Source organism: Oryx dammah, unplaced genomic scaffold (assembly GCF_014754425.2).
Source record: "Oryx dammah isolate SB20612 unplaced genomic scaffold, SCBI_Odam_1.1 HiC_scaffold_2, whole genome shotgun sequence".
Taxonomy (NCBI): domain Eukaryota; kingdom Metazoa; phylum Chordata; class Mammalia; order Artiodactyla; family Bovidae; genus Oryx; species Oryx dammah.
Genome location: NW_024070186.1, coordinates 30,807,049 through 30,833,228, shown reverse-complemented (window position 1 = coordinate 30,833,228; position 26,180 = coordinate 30,807,049). Strand labels below are relative to the sequence as shown.

The 26,180-nt window shown below is 35.1% G+C and overlaps 1 protein-coding gene across 1 annotated transcript in view; it reads left to right on the top strand.

Moving 5' to 3' along the window:
• Nucleotides 1-26,180, top strand: part of ATR (ATR serine/threonine kinase) — a 116,872-nt gene that overhangs the window by 25,741 nt on the left and 64,951 nt on the right. Inside the window, exons 11-21 of the mRNA XM_040234094.1 lie at nt 792-982; nt 1,075-1,175; nt 1,363-1,534; nt 2,160-2,330; nt 4,186-4,380; nt 5,537-5,722; nt 14,247-14,339; nt 15,835-15,965; nt 17,313-17,456; nt 19,693-19,786; nt 20,778-20,903. Coding sequence (XP_040090028.1) covers nt 792-982; nt 1,075-1,175; nt 1,363-1,534; nt 2,160-2,330; nt 4,186-4,380; nt 5,537-5,722; nt 14,247-14,339; nt 15,835-15,965; nt 17,313-17,456; nt 19,693-19,786; nt 20,778-20,903 — 1,604 coding nt within the window. The remainder of the gene's footprint in view (nt 1-791; nt 983-1,074; nt 1,176-1,362; nt 1,535-2,159; nt 2,331-4,185; nt 4,381-5,536; nt 5,723-14,246; nt 14,340-15,834; nt 15,966-17,312; nt 17,457-19,692; nt 19,787-20,777; nt 20,904-26,180) is intronic.

The following is a 26,180-nucleotide window of genomic DNA, read 5'->3' as shown; positions in this document are numbered from 1 at the left end:
TGGACAGATGAGCCTGGTGGGCTACAGTCCATGGGGTCGCAAAAGAGCTGGACATGACTTAGTGACTAAACAACAAAAACAACAAGCTTTCCCTTTATTCACACTTCTTTAGATTATGGAAATATGCTTTTAAGTCTGTCCCAGTAATTTAAAAAATCTGACTGAGTAATCATTTTATAACTTTAAAAATTCTAGAAATTATTTTAGATTTAAATTATGTATAACTTTTACTAAAAAGCATAAAATAAATTTTTTTAGTATAAAAGATTATTTATTTATTTTTGCCTGTGCTGGATCTTTGTTGCTGCATGCCCTCTTTCTGTAGTTAAGGTGAGCATGGCTATCCTTTGTTGAGGTGTGCAGGCTTCTCATTGTGGTGGCTTCTCTTGTTGTGGAGCGCAGATTCTGTAGGGCAGGCCTCAGAAGCTGTGGCTCACAGCTTGTAGAGCTCAAGCGCAATAGTGGTAGTGCATTGGCATAGTTGCTCTGTGGCAAGTGAGGCCTTTCCTGACCAGGGATGGAACCCGTGTCCCTTGTATTGGTAGGCAGATTCTTAACCATTGGACCACCAGTGAAATCCCTAAAGGAAATTTAAATTTATAGGTATTAGTTTCTCAAGTATTCATTTTAATCCTCCACAATTCTATATGCTTTACAAATTTAAACACAAAATATTGACTTCATAAGACAACTTAGCATTCTTTGTAGTGTATTATTTATTGGCAATATTTTTATAGTACAACTTTTTAATGTAATGTGTTAACTTAGGTATTATATGCTCTTGTTTTTAGCTTTCATAGAAAATCTGCATCATCTTTGTAAGCATCTTGATTTTAGAGAAGATGAAACAGATGTAAAAATGGTTCTTGGAACTTTATTAAATTTAATGGAAGATCCAGACAAGGATGTTAGAGTGGCTTTTAGTGGAAATATCAAGCATATATTGGAATCCTTGGATGCTGAGGATGGATTTATAAAAGAGGTTGATGACTTTTATTTAAAATTTTTATTTTTATGTATTTTCATAAACCCGGTTCTAAAAATTTCTTTAACTAGTTAATATTATTGTTCTAGCTTTTTGTCTTAAGGATGAAGGAAGCATATACACATGCTCAGATCTCAAGAAATAATGAATTGAAGGATACCTTGATTCTTACAACAGGGGATATTGGAAGGTAAGTTTGGCAGCTTTTGTAGACTTCTTATTTATTTTGGCCGTTTACCTTTTTTGTTTGCCTGCTGTTGGAAATGGTAATATGAGAGTTGTGATGTTATAGAGAGAAGTGTGATAACAGTTTGCATTTATTTATAGATTTTTATTTTCAAGACATTGATAATACTTTTTTTTTAATATAATTTTAGGGCCGCAAAGGGAGATTTGGTACCTTTTGCCCTCTTGCACTTATTGCATTGTTTATTATCCAAGTCAGCTTCTGTCTCTGGAGCAGCATACACGGAAATTAGAGCGCTGGTTGCGGCTAAAAGTGTTAAACTGCAGAACTTTTTCAGCCAGTATAAGAAACCTATCTGTCAGGTGAGATTCAGCACTGGCCTTGACTACAGGAAATAGCATTACTTTGCAAAAGCTAAAAAAAGAACATATATATGTTTTACTTTTCTTGTTTTAAGAGAGATATTTCTTTTTTTAATGATATATTTGGTTTATTTAAAAGACCCTACATCTTGTCATTTTTCTATTTTAGCATCCTAGTCTGAAAATGTAGGCTATAAATGGGAGAGGGGAAAAAAATCATCTTATAATAATTATTACTCTATTGTTAATCTATGAAGAGAAGTCTTTTTTTAATTAGTCTTTCTTTTAGTGATAAACTGTTTTATGTTTTGATATTATGGATAAGGTACTTTGTTTTAAGAAAGGTTCACTCAAGAAAGGTTCATTCTGAAAAGTTGGGAAGTGTTAAAATACAGGCTTTGCTCTGTGCTAGTGGTGTAATCCTTAAGAACATATTCCAGTTTAACTAAGCCTGGTTACTTCATCTATAAAAGGGTGTTTATATATACCTCATTAAGGTTGTTATAAAAATTAAATGAACTATTCAGGTAATATGTTTAGAACTCTGATACTGGCCTTTATGTTAGCCTAAAACATAATAGTTAAATGTTCTTCCTGTGTGAAAACTAACATCATTTTGCTCTAGTTTTTGGTAGAATCCCTCCATTCCAGTCAGATGACGGCACTTCCTAGTACTCCATGCCAGAATGCTGAGATGCGAAAACAAGATGTGGCTCACCAGCGAGAAATGGCTTTAAATACCTTGTCTGAAATTGCCAATGTTTTTGACTTTCCTGATCTTAATCGTTTCCTTACTGTACGTTGCAAAGAATAGTTGACTTTATTGAGGTTTTCAGTTCAGTTATTTGTGTTTATTCCATTCTCTCTCTATTTTTTAAGAAAATCTGGTATTGTTTATTATCTGGCAAGTATAATGAGGACCATAGATTTTCAAATTTACATGTTATCTTTTGACTCTGATATGATAATATTACTTATGTTATAAAAGTGAAATATGTGTTGTTTTGAGTCATTGCTCTTTATGGTTAGCTATCTTGAAAAGTTAATACTAATTAATTAATGCTAATTAATTCCATTTACCAAACATTTATGTCTTTAGTGCTATGATGGATTTCATTGGTAATGCAAAGTCTAATATGATCATATCTATCCCTAAGTAGTGGGAGTACAAAATAATGCTATAGATAACATGTGAATTCAGATAATCAAGTTTGTAGTATGTAGTGGTTTGGGAAGCCTTTGAAAAGTCATTAGTGGGGCTGAGGTTTCAAAGATGGATGGTGTAGGTTATCTTCTTATGTTTTCCCAAAGGCAAAGTTTATTATTATTAATTTATAAATTATAATAATGATCTAGGCAAAATTTTTCCCTACAGTATTTCATATTTTAACAAAATTAAATTGTGTGTAAATTGGACAAATCTTAGAAGGAACTATGATACTATACATTAAGGACCACAAAGATATTTTTAACCTTTTCATTTAGTAATTTCATCTGAGGGCCTCAAAGCAGAGGTTTACTGCAGCATTTTCCAAGTATCAAATAAACAAAACCCTGAGAAGAAACTTAAGTATCTAATAATTAGGTCATAAAATATTATGCAGTGTAACACAATAATTATAAATACTTGGTAGAAACTACCTTATAATGTCCAGTCTTACTGGATTAAGTTGAAAGACATAACACAAATAAGGTGTAAGTACCTCTGAGGGTAGGGTTTGGGTCTTGTTTATTGTCATATCTTCAGTGCCTATAATAGTCACTGACATGTAGTAGTTGTTCGTTAGATATGTGAATAAATAAAAGGCCAATCGTTTTATGTTTGGAACTTTATATATTATTTAAGAACAAGATCTTAAAGGAAATAGACCAAAATCAAAATAGATTTGTTGCCATGTTAGGATGACGGTGTATTAAAAAGGTTTTCCTTAGTATTGTAGCATCAACAACTTCTTTTTTTTTTACACAATGTATTTTATTTTATTTATTTATTTATTTTAATTTTTATTTTTACTTTATTTTGCTTTACAATACTGTATTGGTTTTGCCATACATTGACATGAATCAGCCACAGGTGTACATGAGTTCCCAATCCTGAACCCCCCTCCCTCATCAACTTCTTAATTTGAAGAAGTTAAAATACTGTATTTATGGCTCCTTTTGTTTATTGTCTAAATACTAGTTAGATCAAATAATAAATCAAGCTTGGAACCTCTGCTTTAATTAAAAGCATGAATACATACTAATGAGAAATTATTTTCTTTGCTACTTGAACATTAGCTTCTCTGCTTTAATTAAAAGCATGAATACATACTAATGAGAAATTATTTTCTTTGCTACTTGAACATTAGCTTCTTTATTTCTATCTCCCCCCACCTCCAGTGTAAACTTCATACCATCAAGAACCTTGCCTATTTTTCACTGCTGTATCTGCAGTGCCTGTGCCATAGTAGATGCTCAGTACACGTCTGTTGAGTGAACAAGTGGTAAATCTGAATTCAGATATGTTGTAGGTGGACTCCAAATATGGGTGGTATTTTTAATTATTTTTGTACATAGCTCGTGAATATTTTATCACCTGGTCAAATATGCTTTTTGGTAACTATATTTTGGTAAATATAGTTCTAAACTATATTTGAATTCTTTTTCAGAGAACATTACAAGTGTTGCTACCTGACCTTGCTGCCAAAGCAAGCCCTGCAGCTTCTGCTCTCATTCGAACTTTAGGAAAACAATTAAATGTCAATCGTAGAGAGATTTTAATAAATAACTTCAAGTATATTTTTTCCCATTTGGTCTGTTCCTGTTCCAAGGACGAATTAGAACGTGCCCTTCATTATCTAAAGGTAATTGAATGTTTGTATATGTTTTACTCTTTTGTGTAAATTTGCATTATAGGAAAGCTATTGTGACATTCTTATGGAAATAGAGTGACTAGTTTATAATTTATCTTAGAGTAATATAAGTTCAGGTGGTACATAAATAAGTATTGTCCTGGGCCAAAGGAGAGTATTAAATAGAAGTATTCTTTTGTTATTTTTTTTATTGTTTTACAGTGATGGTATGTGATAGTCATCCATTCATGGATCAGCTTCTCAACTAATTTCATTTTAGAATTTATTAATTGATTGGAACTATCAGTGACTAATGATAGATAATTATATCTGTCAGAAGAGGCAATATCCTTCAACTGTAGTATTATGACAGCATTGCATTTAGTTACTTAGGGCTCTGATTACAGTTTGGCCCACTTTCTTGCTAGTTTTCAAATTTACAATTATAGCCTGTGCTGCATTTTTTGGTGTCGTAGTAGCAACAAAATCTGAGGAATAAGAGGCTACATGGGAACAAGAGAACCTGTCAGATATGCATATGTAACTATTGTTTTTCTCCATTGTTAATTTATTTCCTATATTTCATGATATGCCAGCTATGGATCTCTTTCTACATGAGTCTTTTTGAGTATTGAGTGTATTTATTCATTTTGAGAAACAAAATCTGTGTTATGAAAGTGGAATGGTAACAGCATTCCAATGCTTACATGTCAGAAACTTTGCTAAGCAATTTTTATGGATTATTTCACTTGCATAACTCCTCTCAGTTACCCAGTGAGATAAAGTACTATTATTTTTCCATTTTGTGGATGAGAAAGCTAAGGCAGAGAGAGGCAGAGCCACTAATTTGCCTCTCAGCAGTTATATTTCTTTGAATGTAATGACATTTTAAAACTTTATAAAAAACTATACTCCCTTTAAAAAATTTTATTTCAAAATAAAGTCTGATCACTTCTCTTTTTTACCTGTAGTCCATGGCAAACCTACCAGGAAAAGTCGAGATTAGAATCCTTTTCCAATGCCTTTTAAAATATTAGTAGTAATTCTTGTCACCTGTTCCAGAGTTCCTGATTAACTATAGCATATTAAAATCAATACTCTTATTTCCAAGATGTTAGGATGGAGGAAAAAACCAACTTTTTATTTTTTTAATGTATCTTTCGGTTAGAATGAAACAGAAATTGAACTGGGGAGCCTGCTGAGACAAGATTTCCAAGGACTGCATAATGAATTATTGCTCCGTATTGGAGAACACTATCAACAGGTTTTCAATGGTTTGTCAATACTTGCCTCATTTGCATCTAGTGATGATCCATATCAAGGTCCAAGAGATATCACATCACCTGAACTTATGGTAAGGAATACATGATATGGGTTTTTTGGTTTGTTTTTTTCCTTTTTGTAGCGTTATGTAATTGAAAAAACAGGTGTTTTATATATTTCCCAAATGCTAGAGATTTATTTAAATTTTAAATTGGAATTTTTGTTTTGAAAAGACTGTTTATTTAAATTGCATGGTCACAGCATACATATCAGAATTAAAAAATATACATTTTCAAATGATTTTAGATTTTATTTTTTCACTGGGTAAAGCTGTTTATTTTTCGTCACTACCTTTTAACTATGGATCAGAATACATTCATAGCTTTCCCCAGTGCCACTATCCCTTCCTTGGCATAACATATTAACTGTATCAGTTCTAAACTATATTTGAATTCTTTGTTGGGTTTAAGGCAGGTTAGAAAATATTCCGTTTTGTCTTTCCCTGTCTTAAATTTGTATCTGAAATCATCTTACTATTTTATTTCTTCATGTAGAAAAAACATATAAATCTCAGACTTAATATTTTTTTCTTTTGATTGTCTTCATTCTCTGAAGATATTCAAAGTACTATCAGCAAAATATCTTGAGAGGTTTCTGTCTTGGCTTTCTCATTTACCACCATTCTTTAGCTCATTCAACTCTGACTCTGTTTGAAATATTCTACTGAAATTTTCATCTTGTCAAGGTCAAAAATGATCTTTCTGCTATCAAATCCAGTGGTTGCTTTTCTTTTTCTGTCTTATTTGACTTTCACTGGTGTTCTGTACAGCTGACCATCCCTTCCTATTTGACATCTGTGACACCATATTTTCTTGATTTTCTTTTTGCTTCACTGTCCACTCATTCTTTATTTCTTAACTTATTTTATTGAAGTATGGTTGATTTACAATGTTTTGTTAATTTCTGTTGTGAAGCACAGTGATTCAGTTCTACATATATATCTATTCTTTTTCATATTCCTTTCTGTTATGGGTTGTTACATGATACTCAATATAGTTCCCTGTGTTATACAGTAGGGCCTTGCTATTTATTTGTTCTAGATATAATAGTTTGCATCTGCTAATCACAAACTCCCAATCCATCCCTCTCCCCCTCCTGCAACCACAAGTCTGTTCTCTATGTCTGTGAATCTGTTTCTTTTCATAGATAAGTTCATTTGTGCCATATTTTAGATTCCATGTATAAGTGATAGCATATAGTATTTGTCTTTCTCTTTCTGACTCTCTGGGTTCACCCATGTTGCTGAAAATGGGATTATTTCATTCTTTTTATGGCTGAGTAGTATTCCACTTGGCTTCCTGGGTAGTTCAGCTGGTCAAGAATCCAATGTAGGAGACCCTGGTTTAGTTCCTGGGTAGAAAGTTCCCCTGTAGAAGGGACAGGCTACCCACTCCAGTATTCTTGGGCTTCCCTGGTGGCTCAGACAGTAAAGAATCTTCATGCAATGCAGGAGACTGGGTTGGGAAGATCCCCTGGAGGAGGGCATGGCAACCTACTCCAGCATTCTTGCCTGGAGAATCCTCATGGACGTAGGAGCCTGGCAGGCTATAGTCCATAGCATAACAGAATCAGACATGACTGAGCGACTGAGCACAGTATTCCATCGTATATACATATATTTGTGTGTGTGTATATAATATTCATTCATTGGTGATTGTCCACTCATTCTTAACTTGTACTTTATCTACTTATTCTCTATATGTTACATTCAATACTATGTAATTGGGTCTTTTTCCTCTATAAATATTCTCTCCTTAAATGACAGGGAATCTGAATTCCTCTGATCCTTTAATATGATTTATATTTTGATGATTTTATAATTGAAATTCTAGTCCAGAGCTCTCTTGAACTTTGGGCTTGTGGACTTAATGCAAGTTAGGTCTTGGCAGGAAATAGATGGCACACACGCAAATGTTTCATTGAAAATAATTTAATGAAGGGGCTATTTTCATTGACATAGCAAGGTTAAGAGAACTAGCAGGGAGTGTTAAGAAACCCAAGACTAGAAACAGCAGAAAACACATGCTGCCCTTCCTCCTAGGCAAGAAGAAATGGTATCATCAGAGAGCTAAAACCATGGTGCTTGGGAAGGGCTCTTGTCATGGAGGAATATAACCACTGCCAAGAGCACCTCACAACCCAGAGAGTGCAGGAAGTTATAAATATCACACTCTCTACTCCTGCCCTATGTTCCCCTGTTGGTGGCTCTACTTGACTGAATTTAGTAGGAAACCCAGAGGAAAAGGAATCTTGAGTGATGAAATCTGGTTGGCCTCCCAGGCACATCAGTGCAGTGCAGTTCAGTTCACTCACTCAGTCGTGTCTGACTCTTTGCCACCCCATGGACTGCAGCACACCAGGCTTCCTTGTCTATCACCAACTCCTGGAGCTTGCTCAAACTCACGTCCATCAAGTTGGTGATGCCATCCGACCATCTCATCCTCTGTCGTCCCCTTCTCCTCCTGCCCCCAATCCCTCCCAGGATCAGAGTCTTTTCCAATGAGTCAACTCTTCACATGAGGTGGCCAAAGTACTGGAGTTTCAGCTTTAGCATCATTCCTTCCAAAGAAATCCCAAGGCTGATCTCCTTCAGAATGGATTGGTTGGATCTCCTTGCAGTCCAAGGGACTCTCAAGAGTCTTCTCCAACACCATAGTTCAAAAGCATCAATTCTTCAGTGCTCAACTTTATTTATAGTCCAAATCTCACATCCATATAGGACTACTGGAAAAACCATAGCTTTGACTAAGTGGACCCTAAGCTTCCTCTCTACAGTGAGCTGGTGCACACCTTTCTTACCTCCTCATCCAACCTGGTAGCATGTGTGACCTAAAGATACATGAATTAGGTATCACAGTGTCAAACAATGCAACTTTCTCCTGGAGTTGGAAAATATTCTAATTGCTGCTTCTCCTTAGCAATTAGCTGACAAAAGTCCACATAGTCAAAGTCAGAAATTATGTCTCTGCTTTTTAATATGTGATCTAGGTTGGTCATAGCTTTCATTCCAAGGAGCAAGCATCTTTTACTTTCATGGCTGCAGTCACCATCAGCAGTGATTTTGGAGCCCAAAAATATAAAGCCTCTCACTGTTTCCACTGTTTCCCCATCTCTTTGCCATGAAGTGATAAGATCGGATGCCATGATCTTTGTTTTATGAATGTTGAGCTTTAAGCCAACTTTTTCATTGTCTTCTTTCACTTTCATCAGGAGGCTTTTTAGTTCTTCCCTTTCTGCCATAAGAGTGGTGTCATCTATGTATCTGAGGCTATTGATATTTCTCCTGGCAATCTTGATTCCAGCTTGTGATTCATCCAGTCCAGCATTTCGCATTATGTATTCTGCATATAAGTAAATATGCAGGGTGACAATATACAGCCTTGACATACTCTTTTCCCAATTTGGAACCAGTCTGTTGTTCCTTATCTGGTTCTAACTGTTGCTTCTTGACCTGCATACATACTTCTCAGGAGGCAGGTCAGGTGGTTTGGTATTCCCATCTCTTTCAGAATTTTCCACAGTTTATTGTGATCACACAGTCAAAGGCTTTGGAGTAGTCAATAAAGCAGAAATAGATGTTTTTCTGGAATTCTCTTGCTTTTTCGATGATCCAGCAGATGTTGGCAATTTGATCTCTGCTTCCTCTGCCTTTTCTAAATCCAGTTTGAACATCTGGAAGTTCACCGTTCACATACTGTTAAAGCCTGGCTTGGAGAATTATGAGCATTACTTTACTAGCTTGTGAGATGAGTGCAATTCTGTGGTAGTTTGAACATTCTTTGACATTGCCTTTCTTTGGAATTGGAATGAAAACTGACCTTTTCCAGTCCTGTGGCCACTGCTAAATTTTCCAACTTTGCTGGCATATTGAGTGCAGCACTTTCATAGCATCATCTTTTAGGATTTGAACTAGGTCAACTGGAATTCCATCACCTCCATTAGCTTTGTTTGTAGTGATTTTTCCTAAGGCCCACTTGATTTTGTGTTCCAGAATGTCTGGCTGTAGGTGAGTGGTCACACCATCATGATTATCTGTGTCATGAAGATCTTTTTTGTATACTTTCTCTGTGTATTCTTGCCACCTCTTCTTAATATCTTCTGTTTCTGTTAGGTCCATACCATTTCTGTCCTTTATTGTGCTTATCTTTGCATGAAATGTTCCCATGGTATCTCTAATTTTCTTGAAGAGATCTCTAGTCTTTCCCATTCTGTTGTTTTCCTCTATATCTTTGCTTTGATCACTGAGGAAGGCTTTCTTATCTCTCCTTGCTATTCTTTGGAACTCTGCATTCAGATGTGTATATTTTTCCTTTTCTCTTTTGCCTTTCACTTCTTTTCTCAGCTATTTGTAAGGCCTCCTCAGACAACCATTTTGCATTTTTGCATTTCTTTTTCTTGAGGATGGTCTTGATTACTGCCCCCTGTACAATGGCATGAACCCCCATCTGTAGTTCTTCAGGCACTCTGTCTATCAGATTTAACCCCTTGAATCTATTTGTCACTTCTGCTGTATAATCATAAGGAATTTGATTTAGGTCATACCTGAATGGTCTAGTGGTTTTCCCTACTTTCTTCAATTTAAGTTTGAATTTGGCAATAAGGAGCTCATGATCTGAGCCACCTTCAGTTCCCGGTCTTGTTTTTGCTGACTATATAGAGTTTCTCCGTCTTTGGCTGCAAAGAATGTAATCAGTCTGATTTCGGTGTTGACCATCTGGTGATCTCCATGTGTAGTCTTCTCATGTGTTGTTGGAAGAGGGTGTTTGCTATGATCAGTGTGTTTTCTTGACAAAACTATGTTAGCCTTTGCCCTGCTTCATTTTGTATTCCAAGGCCAAATTTCCCTGTTACTCCAGTTGTCTCTTGACTTCCTCCTTTTGCATGCCAGTCCCCTCTGATGAAAAGAACATCTTTTTTGGGTGTCAGTTCTAGAAGGTCTTAGAGGTCTTCAAGAACCGTTTAACTGCAGCTTCTTCAGCATTACTTTGTGGGGCATAGACTTGGATTACTGTGATAGTGAATGGTTTGCCTTGGAAATAAACAGAGATGGGCAGGCAGAAAAGGACAGTGAATGGATCTGAGGATAAAGGAAATTGGCAAACCGAGACTGTCCAACTTCTTCTTTGTCATCTATATTTGCCTGTCTTTTAAACATCTCCAAACAAGTCCAAACATTACATTTCCATTGCCCAATGTTAGTCAGTCAGTCATGTCTGACTCTTTGTGATGCCATGGACTGTAGCCTGCCAGGCTCCTCTGTCCATGGAATTCTCCAGGCAAGAATAGTGGAGTGGGTTGCCACTGGTTCCCTTATCGAGGGGATCTTCCCGACCCAGGGATTGAATCTAGGTCTCCTGCCTTACAGGCAGATTCTTTACCATCTAAGCCACTATGGAAGCCCAAATTATAAAAATCTGTATTTTCCTTCCCTAATCTGTCCCTCTCATAGTCTTTACTTCTCAGGAAATGGTACCAATATCTACAGTATCTGTCTCAGATATCAGTTCCTCAGATCAAAACCTGGAAGGCCTCCATTTCCTGTATCCTTTAAAATTAAGTATCAACAAGTCCTTTCAAGTCTGTCCCCCAAGTCTGTCTTTCCTTATCTGCACCCACCACCTTTATACAAGTGACCATCATCTTTCTCCAGGACAACTGTGATCACTTCCTAATTATTCTCTCTTTTTGCTCTTTCTTTCCTACGTCTTTAATCAGTTACTTACACAGCATTTGAAGTACTCTTCTGACAGCTTAAACTCATTCCCTTGGTTAAATTTCTCCTGGGATTTTCATTACTCTAATCTATAAGGCTCTACATGGTGCATACTTTTCCACCCTCACATATTGTGCAACTTTTATCTTCCTTTCTGCCTATGTTTCTGTATTGTTTGTGTTTCTTAAAGATGTCAAGCTTTTTCCTCCTTCACAACCTTTACAGTAAATAGTCTCTTTACTTGAAATTTTCTCCTGGATGTTTCTCATTCTTTAGATCTCAGAGTTTCTTGATCATCCCATCTAAATTCCTAATCACTTCATCCCAGTTCTTCTCTCTCATGTGACCATGTCTGTTTCTTTATAGCACTTATTTCACACTTATTTACATACTTACTTATAAATGTCATCTTCTTCTATCAGTCTCCCGTGTAAGCTAGTAGGGAGAAAGTGACTGCTTATCTTGTACACTTGCACCTGGCAGAGTATTCTAGACATACGTATAAATATTTGGTGAATGGCAGATGAATGAACTATTTATTTGTCTAAATGTAAGAGCTTTAAAATTAGAATATTGACATAGATTATGTGAGTATCACCTATATCAACTTTTCATTTAAGAATGAGCTGCTACTGTTGCTGCTAAGTTGCTTCAGTTGTGTCCGACTCTGTGCGACCCCATAGACGGCAGCCCACCAGGCTCCCCCATCCCTGGGATTCTCCAGGCAAGAACACTGGAGTGGGTTGCCATTTCCTTCTCCAATGCATGAAAGTGAAAAGTGAAAGTGAAGTTGCTCAGTCCTGTCCGACTCCTAGCAACCCCATGGACTGCAGCCTACCAGGCTCCTCTGTCTATGGGATTTTCCAAGCAAGAGTACTGGAGTGGGATGCCATTGCCTTCTCCCTAAGAATGAGCTAGAACCTTGCAATTAGTGAATTACGACATATTAAACTTGAGTCTTAATCCAAATTGGAAGTTTGTAAATTAAGTGCAGTTTTAGGCTTTGGTAAACAGATGATTCTCTTTGCTCTGCAAGAGAAAAAAGTTTATCCCAACATCTAATCTGGAAAATGTGTTGGACACTAAGCTTCCTCTCTACAGTGAGCTAGTGTACACCTTTCTTACCTCCTCACCCAACCTGGTAGCGTGTATGACCTAAAGATACTTGAATTAGGTACTTCAGTGTCAAACAATGCAACTTTTTCCTGGAGTTGGAAAATATCCTAATTGCTGCTTCTCCCCAGCTCCCCTCCTTGTTTTTGGTCCCTTTTCTTGCCTATATATGAAGTTTTTTTTTTTTTTTAATCACACCTTCATTGTGTTTGTTTACACATGCACATTACTCATGTCCTTGTCCTAACTAATTTTGTTAAAGATTTTTTTCTTTAATTTTATTTATTTATTTTTGGCTCTGCTGGGTCTTTGTCACTGTGCAGGCTTTTCTCTAGTTGTGGTGACTGGAAGCTTTTCTTCAATGTGGTGTGCTGGCCTCTCATTGCAGTGGCTTCTCTTGTTGCGGAGCACAGGCAGTCAGGATTCAGTAATTACAGCACGTGGGCTCAGTAGTTGTGATTCCTGGGCTCTAGAGCACAGGCTCAGTAGTTTTGGTTCACAAGCCTAGTTGCTCCACAGCACGTGAGATTTTCCTGGACTAGGGATTGAATCCTTGTCTCCTGTACTGACAGATGAATTCTTTACCACCGAGCCACCAGGGAATCCCCCTGTTGAAGACTTTTATAGAGAGGAAAATTCTTCTTTGCAGAGTACTCACAGTCCCAGTTTGTAAAAATATTAAGATTTATTTAACATTTGCTGTATTCTAAGTATTTAATACATATTGTCTTATTTAATCTCTACAGCAGCTTTATGCAGTTGATACTTTCATTGTTCCCATCTTATAGACTCAGAAGAGCTGAGTAACTCATCCAACATGATAAACTAGGAAGTTTTAAAATTGGGATTTGGACCCAGGTTTGGCTGACTTAAAGTCCATACCCTGTCCTCTACTCCCCTCTTTCAAGAAAGAGTTAACCCTGTCCACTTCAGGAGACTCAAAATGCCATAATTAGGGATACCTAACCTGTAGCTGTTGATGCCCAACGTTTGTAGCCCTTTTACTATTTCCTCAGGGGATATTGACTGCTATGGCAGACCGTTATTCTGGCAGGGTGCGTGTGCATGCATGCTAAGTTGCTTCAGTTGTGTCTGACTCTTTGTGACCCTTTGGACTGTAGTTCACCAGCCTCCTCTGCTGGGATTCTGCAGGCAAGAATACTGGAATGGGTTGCCATTTCCTCCTCCAGGGGATCTTCCCGACCCAGGGATCAAACCTGTATCTCTATGTCTCCTGCATTGGCAGGCAGGTTCTTTACCACTAGTGGCACTTGGGAAAAGCCCCTCTGGCAGAGTACTTGTTTCTTGTTCAAGTAACTTTTCTTCCCCACCTTAACTCTAAATGCTCTAAATAAGGACATTCACTAGCCTTTTTCTATTCTTCTCCTTAAGATAAATATCCTCACCACTCTAGATCCTGACATGAGTCAGATCCTGAGGATTCTATCATAGCTCAACTCTAATTCAAAGGCTTATGATTTTCTCACAGTACAGAACTATTTAATCATATATTATCATAATAATTGTGAATCAGTTTTATTAATTTTTAAAGTATTACATGTGAAAATATATGCTTTGGGAGAAACGTAATTCTGCAACTGGTTATTTCCAATATTCTAATGTAGTTAGATAAAACAGAAATGATATTAAGTAAATGGTTGACTTATGAAATTTGGCCTGTATGAAACTATGTAATACCTTTTTTTTGTGTTGGTTTTCTTCCCCTTAGGCTGATTATTTGCAACCCAAGTTGTTGGGCATTTTGGCTTTTTTCAATATGCAGTTACTAAGCTCCAGTGTTGGCATTGAAGATAAGAAAATGGTAGGTGATGATAGTTGGTTACAAAGGGCCAGAACAGAATTCATATAGAATATGTAGGAGACATCTGCTTCTAGCTGCAAACATTCAAAGAAAAAAAATTATCAAACATAATATTCTGTATTCCTGAACAACTCAAATATGCTTTTGAGGAATCTGAAAAGAAAATGTTATCATTTACTGTTCTTTTGTTTATAAGGGACAGAAAACTCATCCAAACTAGCTTGAAGGAATTTGTTGCCTATGTAACTAAAAGTATAAAGATAATACATAGCTTCTGGCATAACTTGATTTTGGATATTGTATTCTCAGAATTAATCACTTAGCTCAGATTTCCTTGGATTAGCTCTAACTTAAGTGCCAGGTAATGGCCTCAGCAGCTTCAGGCTCACATCATCACAACACGTAGGTCGATGGGAAAAAAAGAGACCAGCACTCCCTGACAGTGTAAACAAAAGTTGCGTTATTAAATTCTTTAACCCAAATTGGTCTCATGTGAGTCATGTCCCATTGTGTTTTTGAATACCAAAAGTGTTTGGCTATAGAAAGTAAAGTAACTTCTGTATTTGTCTGTATATATTTAAACACATTTGGCACAGTGTAGTTTCATTATGATTGCAAAAATGGAAATTTTTGTCTGTAGTTTGGGATAGTATTTTAGATACTGATTAAATTTTCCTTTTTATTGCTTCCCACTCTGCAGTCAGTAAAATTATAATAAAAACCCATGAATAGATGCTTTTTTTTCAATCTATACTCCACTTTCTTAATGACCTTAAAGAGCTAGGAAAGATGGAGTACAATATTAATCTATGAAAATTTCAGCAACATATACTTGTTCTTTTGGTGCCAACTGGTGAATTTAATCCCCAAAACGACCTCTGTGTATGTAAAATCTTTCTTATTGTTATCCCAAGTGAAAGGATAACCTCAAATCTAAGAAAACTAGAGTTTGTTTGTTTAAAACATAAAGAGCTTTCATGTTTTTCCACAGAGTTAAGGTTGACAGGAGAGTTTCTTTACCCATTCATTAGAATCTGAAGCTATTCATACAAGTCTGATTCTGTGTTCCACACAATAAAATGTGTGTACTATTTTCTGAGTATGTCATTAGTTACCTGTTTTACTAAATTAGAGCGTTTGAATTTAGTACCATTAGAACATAAATGCATAAATAGCTGTTCAGGATGGATATGAAGAAGTTTAAAAAATAGGTATTATGGTTTTAATAAATTTGAAAATTACTGCTTAAGAAGACCACAAGGACCAAAATGACAAATCACTTTCAAAAGCAGGAAATAAAAGGAACCCAACTTGTATTTTTCAAATTATAATTCTTACATAAGCACTTGAACAAAATAAACTACCGCCATTAGGCTTTGTGTTGTTAGTGAGTAGATATACACTGAGATTAGGGTGGAAAGCACTTGTCCTTAGGGCTCATCCGCTCCTGCCAGCTTGCTTATGGCTTTATGTTGAAGCCCTACCTGCTTTTCAGGCCTTGAACAGTTTAATGTCTTTGATGAAATTGATGGGACCCAAACATGTCAGTTCTGTGAGGGTGAAGATGATGACCACGCTGAGAACTGGCCTTCGATTCAAGGATGATTTTCCTGAATTGTGTTGCAGGTAAATAACGACCTGAATTCATTAGATATTTTGCATCTTCCAGTAACACTAACTTGAATTCTTATCCATTTGAGGGAAATGGGGTTCAAACCAGTTGTAATATAGAGGGGCATTTGCACTGAAAAGGGAATGTGTTTACTTCTTTTAAAACATTTTGCTGTGAAATCTTTTAATATCCTGAGAAATAGAATAATACAGTGAACCCCTGCATACTCACTTCCCAACCTCAGTAGGTAGCAACCTTTAATCTTATTTTATTTAACCCTTCTAGTTATTGTTACTTAGAATGTTTTAAAGAAAACCCAATATCATATCATTTTATTTCTAAAACCTTAGATGTATCTAATGGATAAGGACATCTTAAAAATATGTAACCATCATAAATTATTATACTTAGCAGAATTAATAAGGATTTCCTTAGTATCTTCTAAAATTCAGATTTCTCCAATTGTCTCAGAGATGTTTTCCCCAAAGATGTTGACTTGTTTGAATTAAAATCCAAATAAAATGTCACACGTTTGATTGTATGGCCCCCTAAGCAAGTCCTATAAATAGGTCAATCCCTTAAACACCCTCTCCACATTTCTTTTTGGCCATTGAGATTTTGGCATGTAGGATTTGGCTGATTGCTAATTTAGTTTAATTTCAGTATTACTGCTAAAAATAAAACTTCTGAATGCAGTTTAAGCTTCTTAAAGTTTCTTTTTGTTCTTGACTGAATTTTATTGGAGATGTACAGTCAGAATAATGTTTTACTATCTTCAGAATTCTGTGATAAATTATAATGGACAAGAATATGAAAGATAATTTTTTTAAGAAAGAATAATATGTTTTAAAGTCATGTAAAATAATTTTTTCCTGTGTGCCTGTTCCATCTACTTGGTATTGTGAGGTTCAGTTGCTTAATAGAGATTGATTTTTCCATCTATTTTATTTAATTTAAAAATCACATAAAATATTTACTTTGTCCTAAATTCAAATTTGTGTAATGTTATTTGTGTAACTCAAAGAACCTAGCTGTCATTCCTAAATTGCTAAAAATAGATGTCTAATTTTATTTTGTGTAGTCCCCCCTTTCTAAAAGTATAAGCAAATGTATACACACTCACAGATGCTTTTTTTTTTTCATATTAATCCTGCCCCAAAAGGTAGCATATTATAAGCTTTTTTTTTTCATCTTGCTTTTTTTTGACTTAGTGTATTATAGAAGTCACTTGATTTGAGTATACTGACTGATCTTTATTACATTTTTTCAGTTGCCTTATATTCTTATTGTTTGTATTTACCATTGTTTGTTCAGCTAATAATTAACTGATGTGACTTTTAACTTTTTTTTTTTCCACATAGAGCTTGGGACTGCTTTGTTCGTTGCCTGGATCATGCTTATCTGGGCTCCCTTCTCAGTCATGTAATAGTAGCTTTGTTACCACTCATACATATCCAGCCTAAAGAAACTGCAGCTATATTTCACTACCTCATAATTGAAAACAGGTATTGTAAATGAAATAGAGATAGCAGCTTTTTATTACTGCATTTTTGTATCAAGGTATTAGGATTACTGTGAGTAAACTGTTCACATTCTTTTTAATTTAGAGTTCATTAATAAATAGAAGTAATCGACATGTTTAAAGTCAATACATATCAAACTGACATGACTTTCAGTTGTGACATGGCTTTTATTGTAATTATATTTTAAACTTAGTAGATCAATAGCTCAAAATTATTTTTCATCAGTTTTGAAAGAGATGAGGCTCAATTTACCTTTCTTCTCACAGTTAAAAGGCAGACAGTTGAATGCATGAAAAAGGTTAGGAGGGCTAATCACATAGTTTCTGCTGCTAAGTCACTTCAGTAGTGTCCGACTCTGTGCGACCCCATAGACGGCAGCCTACCAGGCTCCCCCATCCCTGGGATTCTCCAGGCAAGAACACTGGAGTGGGTTGCCATTTCCTTCTCCAATGCATGAAAGTGAAAAGTGAAAGTGAAGTCACTCAGTCGTGTCTGACTCTTCGCGACCCCATGGACTACAGCCTATCAGGCTCCTCTGCCCGTGGGATTCTCCAGGCAAGAGTACTGGAGTGGGGTGCCATTGCCTTCTCCGACACATAGTTTCTACAGCTTGCCTTACTTTAAACCCTTATTCATTGCAATAACCCTTTAACCAGCCTCCCTTCCTTTAAGTTTTTATTATGTTTCTTTGTATTGTTCATGTTTTAAAACATCTCTTTATCTTTATCATTCCAGCATGGAGAGACATTCTGTGATTCTCCATTTCTGAATTCCAAATTGTTTATCTGGATATTTAAAGCTTTCTAAAATCTGGCCACATGTTATTTCTTAAAATTCTTTGCTAAGATTTTTCAAAGCAGATACCAGGCTGTAGTCAATCCACATTGCTAATGCAAGAATATGCATTACTCCTTTCCATTTTTATTTTTCACTCAGGCTGCTTTTTAGTTTGGAATGTCTTTCTGTACACCTGTTTTTGTTTTTCATTTTTGTACATACTGTTGTATATCAGGGTTCCTTTGCTTCTGAAAAATTAGAATTTAAGTACTATTTACTTACTTATCTATATGCTATTGCAATTCCATTAGTCATTTTCAGGAACTATCCAATCAAGGAGTAAATAAAGAATAAAAAGTTAATGGAGTTTTTTCCAATTAAAATACTTTTATTTTTGGTATTCTGAACATAGTAGAACAACATTATCACTGATCTAGATCACTTTTCAAATACCTTTTGGATTGTTATGCAAATAGTTTATCTGTGCTGTTTATTATAGAGGAATCATTTCTCTACCTTTTCATATAATGAAACAATTCTCTTTCACTCTACTAGAGAGAAGACTTTAAGCTCTCTGAGTGAAGGAATTATTGCAGTTTTCTTGGTTGTTACATCCCCAGCTTCTAGGAAATAGTAGCACATAGGAGTTACTTAATACCTGTTTGTTGCATGAGTTAGTAAATATAGAATTTAGAAACCCTTTTATTTGGACCTAGAAATATTAGGGCTTTATATTTGAAGCATGTTAAAAATTGTAACCTCCAGTAAGAATTACTTATGTATTTTTCTCTAATATATCTTTGTGAGAATTTGTATTTTGGGGTTGAGTTTCTATTGCTGCATTATAAACCACTTCAAAACCTAGTGCTCATAATTTTGCAGTCTAGGCTGGGTTCAGCTGGTCAGTTCCTTGGCTATTCTTACCTGTGGTCATTGCAGTCAGCCAGTAGGTAGACTTGACTGGACTTCTCCCTCTTTCCATTTAGTCTCAGAGCTTCTTACTCTCTCCATGTAGCTTGTCCCTAATGGTGACCAGACTTCTTACATGGTGACTCAGGACTCTCATGAGAACAAAACCAGGAGCTGCCAGACCTTTTTAACACTCAGGCCCAAAGTCAGTTCAACATCTCCTCTGCCACATTCTAATTTTTAAAACAAATCACACACCTAGCCCAAATTGAAGCTGAAGTGACTCTACATGGGAACGTATATCAAGACATAGAGATTTTTCAGAGCCACTTATGTAGCAGACTGCTACAGGGTGATTTTCTCAGATTTGATTATTTGCCAGTATTGACTGAGCATCCTAGACATGTCAACAATCAGCTAGCACTTTTTAAGTGTGAATTAAGTTGGCCTTAATTTCAACCTCTGCTTTGTATGTTTTTTTTTTAGTGTTCATATTTGGTAAATAATTCTTTTTCTTTCAACTGACTGTTAGGGATGCTGTGCAAGATTTTCTTCATGAAATATATTTTTTACCTGATCATCAAGAATTAAAAAAGATAAAAGCAGTTCTACAGGAATATAGAAAGGTATTTAATTTTTTATGTATGGTTTAGGAGATCATTCATACAAAATTATTTCCAAGTGCTAAAACACTGAATAGAGATTCTTTAGAATGATGTCTGGGGATATTATAGTCATATTCTGATGCCTAATTTCTGATGACTGTATAATCCTGTCTTGAGTCTGATTTTTAGAAGAAAGTTTTAGGATCTGGATCAAAGATGTAATATAGAATTAGATAGAACAGAGAGCAAAGGATACAGTTTTTGTGCCATCCCTACCCAGATCAATATGTTCTTACTTACAGTCCCTAAAAGAAGTGACCATAGCTGTATACTCTGAGTAAAGGAAAAAAAGTGCTGTGGGAAGATTCCAATTACTTTGTGCTATTAACCATGGTATAGATATGTCAGGTCTGACTAATTCTGAGCTTTAGGAGAATCATCTATCATTCCAACATCTAGAAGTTCAGTGAACTCTCTGAAATATAAAAAAGATTGTTGGTGATTTTATTTTAGGGCAGAAAGTGGGATACCTGAGCATGGGTCAGAGTAGAAAATGTATTTACGACAGATCCCAAGATTGATTCTGAAGACTTTATATGTTTTTTTACTGAGTAAATCATCAGTCATAAGAAAGTAAGTAGTCAAAATAAGGAGTGAGTTATCTGCATAATCTGTAGACCTTGTTCAAGGCTTTTATGTAGCCCTTTTTAAATTAAGGGAAACTTGTATTCCTTACCAAGAAGGATTTATTTTGGATAAGTAAATTCTTATTTAGTTGATATAAAATTTTTCTCTAAAACTAAAAATGTTGGAAGAAAATCCCTTTCCTTGAGAATTACTGAAAATTGATATGCTATACAAAAGAAAAGATAGAAATTACTCTTTAAAACTGCATTCAATTGGGGTACCGTTTAACTACTTTGATGGTAGTGGTGTAGGAAATCCAGACCTTCTGAAATGGTTCCTGACGTGATTAACTGATAAGGTGTATCTCTCTGTGGTCTTTTAATAGGAGACCTCTGAGAGTACTGATCTTCAGACAACTCTTCAGTTATCCATGAAAGCAATTCAGCATGAAAATGTAGACGTCCGTATTCATGCTCTTACAAGCTTGAAGGAAACCTTGTATAAAAATCAGGTATGAAAAGTGAAAGTGTCAGTTGCTCAGTTGTATCCAACTCTTTGCGATCCCATGGACTGTAGCCCACCAGGCTTCCCTGTCCTTTGGATTCTCCAGGCAAGAATACTGGAGTGGGTACCCATTCCTTTCTCCAGAGAATCTTCCCTACCCCAGGATCAAACCTGAGTCTCCTGCATTGCAGGCAGATTCTTTACAGTTTAAGCCACCAGGGGAGCCTAAGATATAATTAAAGAGCTACAGGAAGAAAAGGTGGCTTTCAAGAAAAGATGACGATAGGCATATTTGCTTGAGATTCAGTAGGGTCAATGAAAAAAAGTGATTTTTATTTTAACAAGATTATCAGAGCTGACCTAGAATCAGTAAATTCATGAGATGCCCTTTAAGGCTGAAGAGGTTTGCATATTTTTTTCTTGTTTTTGTTTGAAGGATCATGATTTGGCAGTTATATTTTAGGTTACTGCATCTTCCTAAGGAAGGATGTATGCAGTTTATATGAGTCTTCTCATGTAATTTCCTGTAGATATCTTTTATGTAAAATTTCAATAATTTTGCCAATTTTCAATTTGATGGAATTAATTGTTAGTTTTAATAAAGCTAAATTTTAAGTTTTTATGAGGCCAGTGAACTTTATTCTTTTCCTTGTCAACATAATATAGATTATCCCAAACCTTGGTGAGAGTAAGAATTGGTATTTAAAATACCAGATCACTATAAATCTATAAAATGGAAAAAAATTGTTAATGAAGTTTTCATTTTTGCATATCAAGAACTCATATGATAAGATGTGAGAGCCTAAGACCCTCAGGAGTTAGTTGATTGGAAACTGGGTTGTATTTGTTTTCATGATAGAAAGAAGCATTTTCTTAGGATAAAAGATATACGTGATGGTAGCAAGTACATTCTTCTGGGTCAGTGAGCTTGTATACCCAAGGTGGGAAGCAGCCAATGTGGGCATGATGCTACCACATGGAGGAGCCTTGAATCTCTTTGAGTGTAGATATTATACTCTCCTAACTGTAAATCTGCATTATCAGTAGAAAATATAATCAGCACACTGCCCCAAAACATCTAGGACAACAAGAAAAATGATTTCTTTTCCAACTGTGGCAAGCAGGTAACATCATCTAAGATATCACAAGCTATCTGGCATGCCCTCCCCCCCAAAACAAGAGGAATTGAATGAAGAATTTAAAAAGAGAAATGGGCAAAAAAGCAAGATATGAAACAAGAGGTGACTAAACTGAAGAAAGAAATTGAAGAAATGAAGATTAAATTATAAGGAGCATACAGGAGGAATATATATGACTAAAACTTTAGGAAGGAGCATTGAAGAAAGGCAGGAGAATAATCAGGAGAACAAAAATGAGATTAGAGAAAGGAGTACAGAGGATCAAAGAAGCAGGTGAAATGGAAACTTGGCAGAGATCTCACATACAAATGAAGTTTGTAAAGAAGAAACATAAAGCAATAGTTCTAATATTTAAAGCTATAATCCAAGTAATTTTTCTGTAAATAAAAGACCTAAGTCTGTGTATTGAAAGGACCCATTGTGTACCTGTAAAAATTGACCCTAGCATAGTCAACTCTGAGACATATCTTAGACTTTAATAATAAGAAATCTTCAGGACCCACAGGTAAAAAAATATTCTTAAAAAATCACTTAAAAGGGCAAGAAAAGTAAATTAGTATCATTATTCTCAACAGTAATATACAGAATAGACCTAGAGGATAGCAACGTTTTCAAAAATGTAAAGGACATAAAGAATAAGGCAAGCTGTCCTTAGAATATCATGGATAATAAACAAAGTTTTAGCATATAAGAACTGAAGAAATGCAAGTTTCACAAGCAAGCCTTTCCTAAGAGATATGCTAGAGAATGGCTTCATTCAATGAAGTGATTGATGACTGGGGAGACTTTGGCAAAAGAACTGATGGTTACTAGTTATACATTTAACAAGAGTGGGGCAACTTCAGGAGAATTCTATGTAAATGCTATAGCATTTTAATAAGATAGAAAGAATGCTTTTTTTTTTAATGAGAGAAGAAGAGACTAAGATATGAGTAAAATGAGCTTAGTCCCTATTGTGTAGGCAATAACTTGGGGTCAAAATATACTATTTAAAACTGGCAAACTGGTTAAAGAAGATTAAATAAAGATACTTTTTTATTTATATGAAGGATACCTCTAGAACCTTTTTATTTATATAAAGGATACCTCTATATAAAGGATAACTCTAGAACAAAAGTATATATTTTCTTCTGTACCAAAAGAAATTAAATTTTGGGAGCTAGTTATAATACATACAGTATTGTAATTTTAAAAGGCATGGGATTCTCCAGGCAAGAATACTGGAGTGGATTTCCACTGCCTTCTCTGAGGGATCTTCGCGACCCAGGGATTAAACCTGGGTCTCCTGTATTGCAGGCTGGTTCTTTACTATCTGAGCCACCAGGGAAGCCTATTTATATAAAGGATATCTCTAGAACAAAAATATAAGTTTTATTCTGTACCAAAAGAAATTAACTCTTAGGAACTGATTCTAATATATATAGTATTATAATTTTAAAAAGCTGATAGAATTTAGGCCCAACATATCAATCATATTAATAAATGTGAAAAGACCTTAACAGAAAAAAATTACAAATTGTTTTACAAAGCAGAAAACAACTCTGTAATACATACATATAAAATAAATTATTTAGAAAGGCTAAAAGTAAAGGAAGGAGCAAATTTATGACAGATAAATTGAAATTGGAAAGCAGGAATTCTGATTCTGCCACCAGACAAAGTAGAATAGAAACCAAAAAGTATCAAATGTGACAAAAAGAGGGCACTTTATACTGCTAAACGCTGTAATTCACAAAGATACAAGAGAAGATACAGAATTTACAAAGAAGATACATTATGAATGTATATACTTATAAGGAACTAAACTCCTAGAGAGAGGAGACAGATTAGTGGTTGCCTGAGGCTCAGAGATTGGGGGAAAATGATAAGGGAACTAATAATAGAATTAAACAGAAAATATAATACCATTATTTTCATAAATGCTGAAATAGCCTTTGACAAACTATAACATCCATTTCAGATAAAAGCACTCAAGAAAATAGGAATCGATGGATAATACTTTGATATATCATAAATGTATACATATATGTGTATATGTATACTACATACACACGTGTGCACACACACATGCATGCTTCATGGGGAGATAAGACACCTTCCCACTAAAAATAAACTTGCTGATTATTTCCACTGCAATTTAATATTCAGTTGGAAGCATTGGCTAATGAATTTAGATTAGAGAAAACCATCAGAGGCATAAGATTTGGAAAAGACATGAAAATAGCCCTATTTACAGATGACATGTAATGTACTTGAAAAACTATAGAAAAAATCAATAACTCAGAAAACAAACAAATTCAGTAAAGAGAATATAAAAATCATAATCTTCATATAACTAGCTGTAACCAGGTAGAAGACTTGTTGGAAAACCCAATTTGTAGTAGTAACAGAAAGAGATAATATACTTAGGAATAAGCGTAACAAGAAATGTATAAACTGGTAAGGAAAACTTTGAAACACTCTGATAGACACAAAAATATAATTGATTTAAACAGAAACACCCCTTATTTATTAAGTTGGCTCAATATTATGAAGATTTTAGTTCTCCCTAGTTTAATATATAAAGTTAATGCCATCCCAAAGATGCCAAGTTGTTTTTTTTAACTAGAAAACTTCATACTAATGTTCAGATAGAAGAACAAACATGTAAAAATAGCTAGGAAAAATCTGGGGGGAAAAAAGCAACTAGGATAGTTCAGCAGCCCTCCCAGACATTAATATATTCTATGTAGTATACTCTATAGCCTCTATAATTATTATAAAAGTGTGATACTGGTACATGAATAAACAGACCAGTGGGAAGAAATAGAAAGTCCGAAAATAGACCCAAGCATATATGGACATTTATGATATACAAATAATGTTTCAAATAATTAGAGCAAACATGGATTTGTTTTTTGACAACTGGTTAGGCATTTGGAAAATGATAAAATTGGATTCATACTTTAAAAACACTTTCTAAATAGTTGCATTGAACACATAATTCTTTTGGAATTGGATATTTTTTGTTGAAAATACAAACCCAGTTTATGTAACCTAGAAGTGAAGTAAAAACATTTTTAAGTAAGTGATTTCGCTCATTTGTGTCCGACTCTTTGCGACCCCATGGACAGTAACCTGCACCAGGCTCCTCCGTCCCCGGGATTTTCTAGGCAAGAGTACTGGAGTGGGTTGCCATTTCCTTCTCCAGGGAATCTTCCCAACCCAGGGATCGAACCCAACCCAGGTCTCCCTCATTGTAGACAGACACTTTACCGTCTGAGCCACCAGGGAAATCCGAACTTATTAAATAAGTATATTTAAGAATTATCTTTCTTTTAGTGTCTCATTTATATATTTAGTATGAACTGCATTTATCTTTTACAACTAAAATGTTCTTTTCCTTATTATCTAGTTTTAGCAAGGTAATAAATGCCTATAATTTTATTAGTTTTGGTGTTTATTGTTTCCTAGTTCATCTCTTTAAAGTATTTATGCCTGAATTAACCTATAATGTTAATTTAAGTCAGCTACTATTAAAGATTCTAGATGAGATAAAGTTGTCTTTTTATTTTTCTTTTGAAATATATTACATTAATTTGAATCACAGTTTTAACATGGAGTTTGAAGTGCTTGTATGTGCCTTACTTTTGCTAGCAGGAAAATTATGTAAATGAAGTAGTTCTAAAATGGTTAAAAAGATACACTGTCTAAACCTTACCTGGCCTGAAAGTAGTCAGTTCTTATCCCTAAGTTTTTTATTACAGCATCCTCAGGTGACAGATTTTAAAAGATTACTTGAACCAACATTTTTTTTCATAAAGTCTACCTCTTTTTCCTGTGTCGTTTTTAAAAAAATCATCCCCATTGAATTCTTTTCCTGTATCTTTTTCTCCTGTACTTGCTTTTTATACTCTTCAGTTTTCTTATTTGAATTAATAACTCTTCCTTCTTGAATTATTGAAATACCTATTATGCTTGAAAAATACTTTGGGCTCTTTTTCATCTTTTTCACTGCTTCTTTACCTTGTACATATATTTGTTAATGCACATATTGTATAATATTTTAATTATTTGTTTGTATGTCTGTTTTCACTTTAAGTTGTGAACTCACTGGGATAAGACCATGTCTTACTTCTGTATACTGAAGTAATAATACTCAGTCC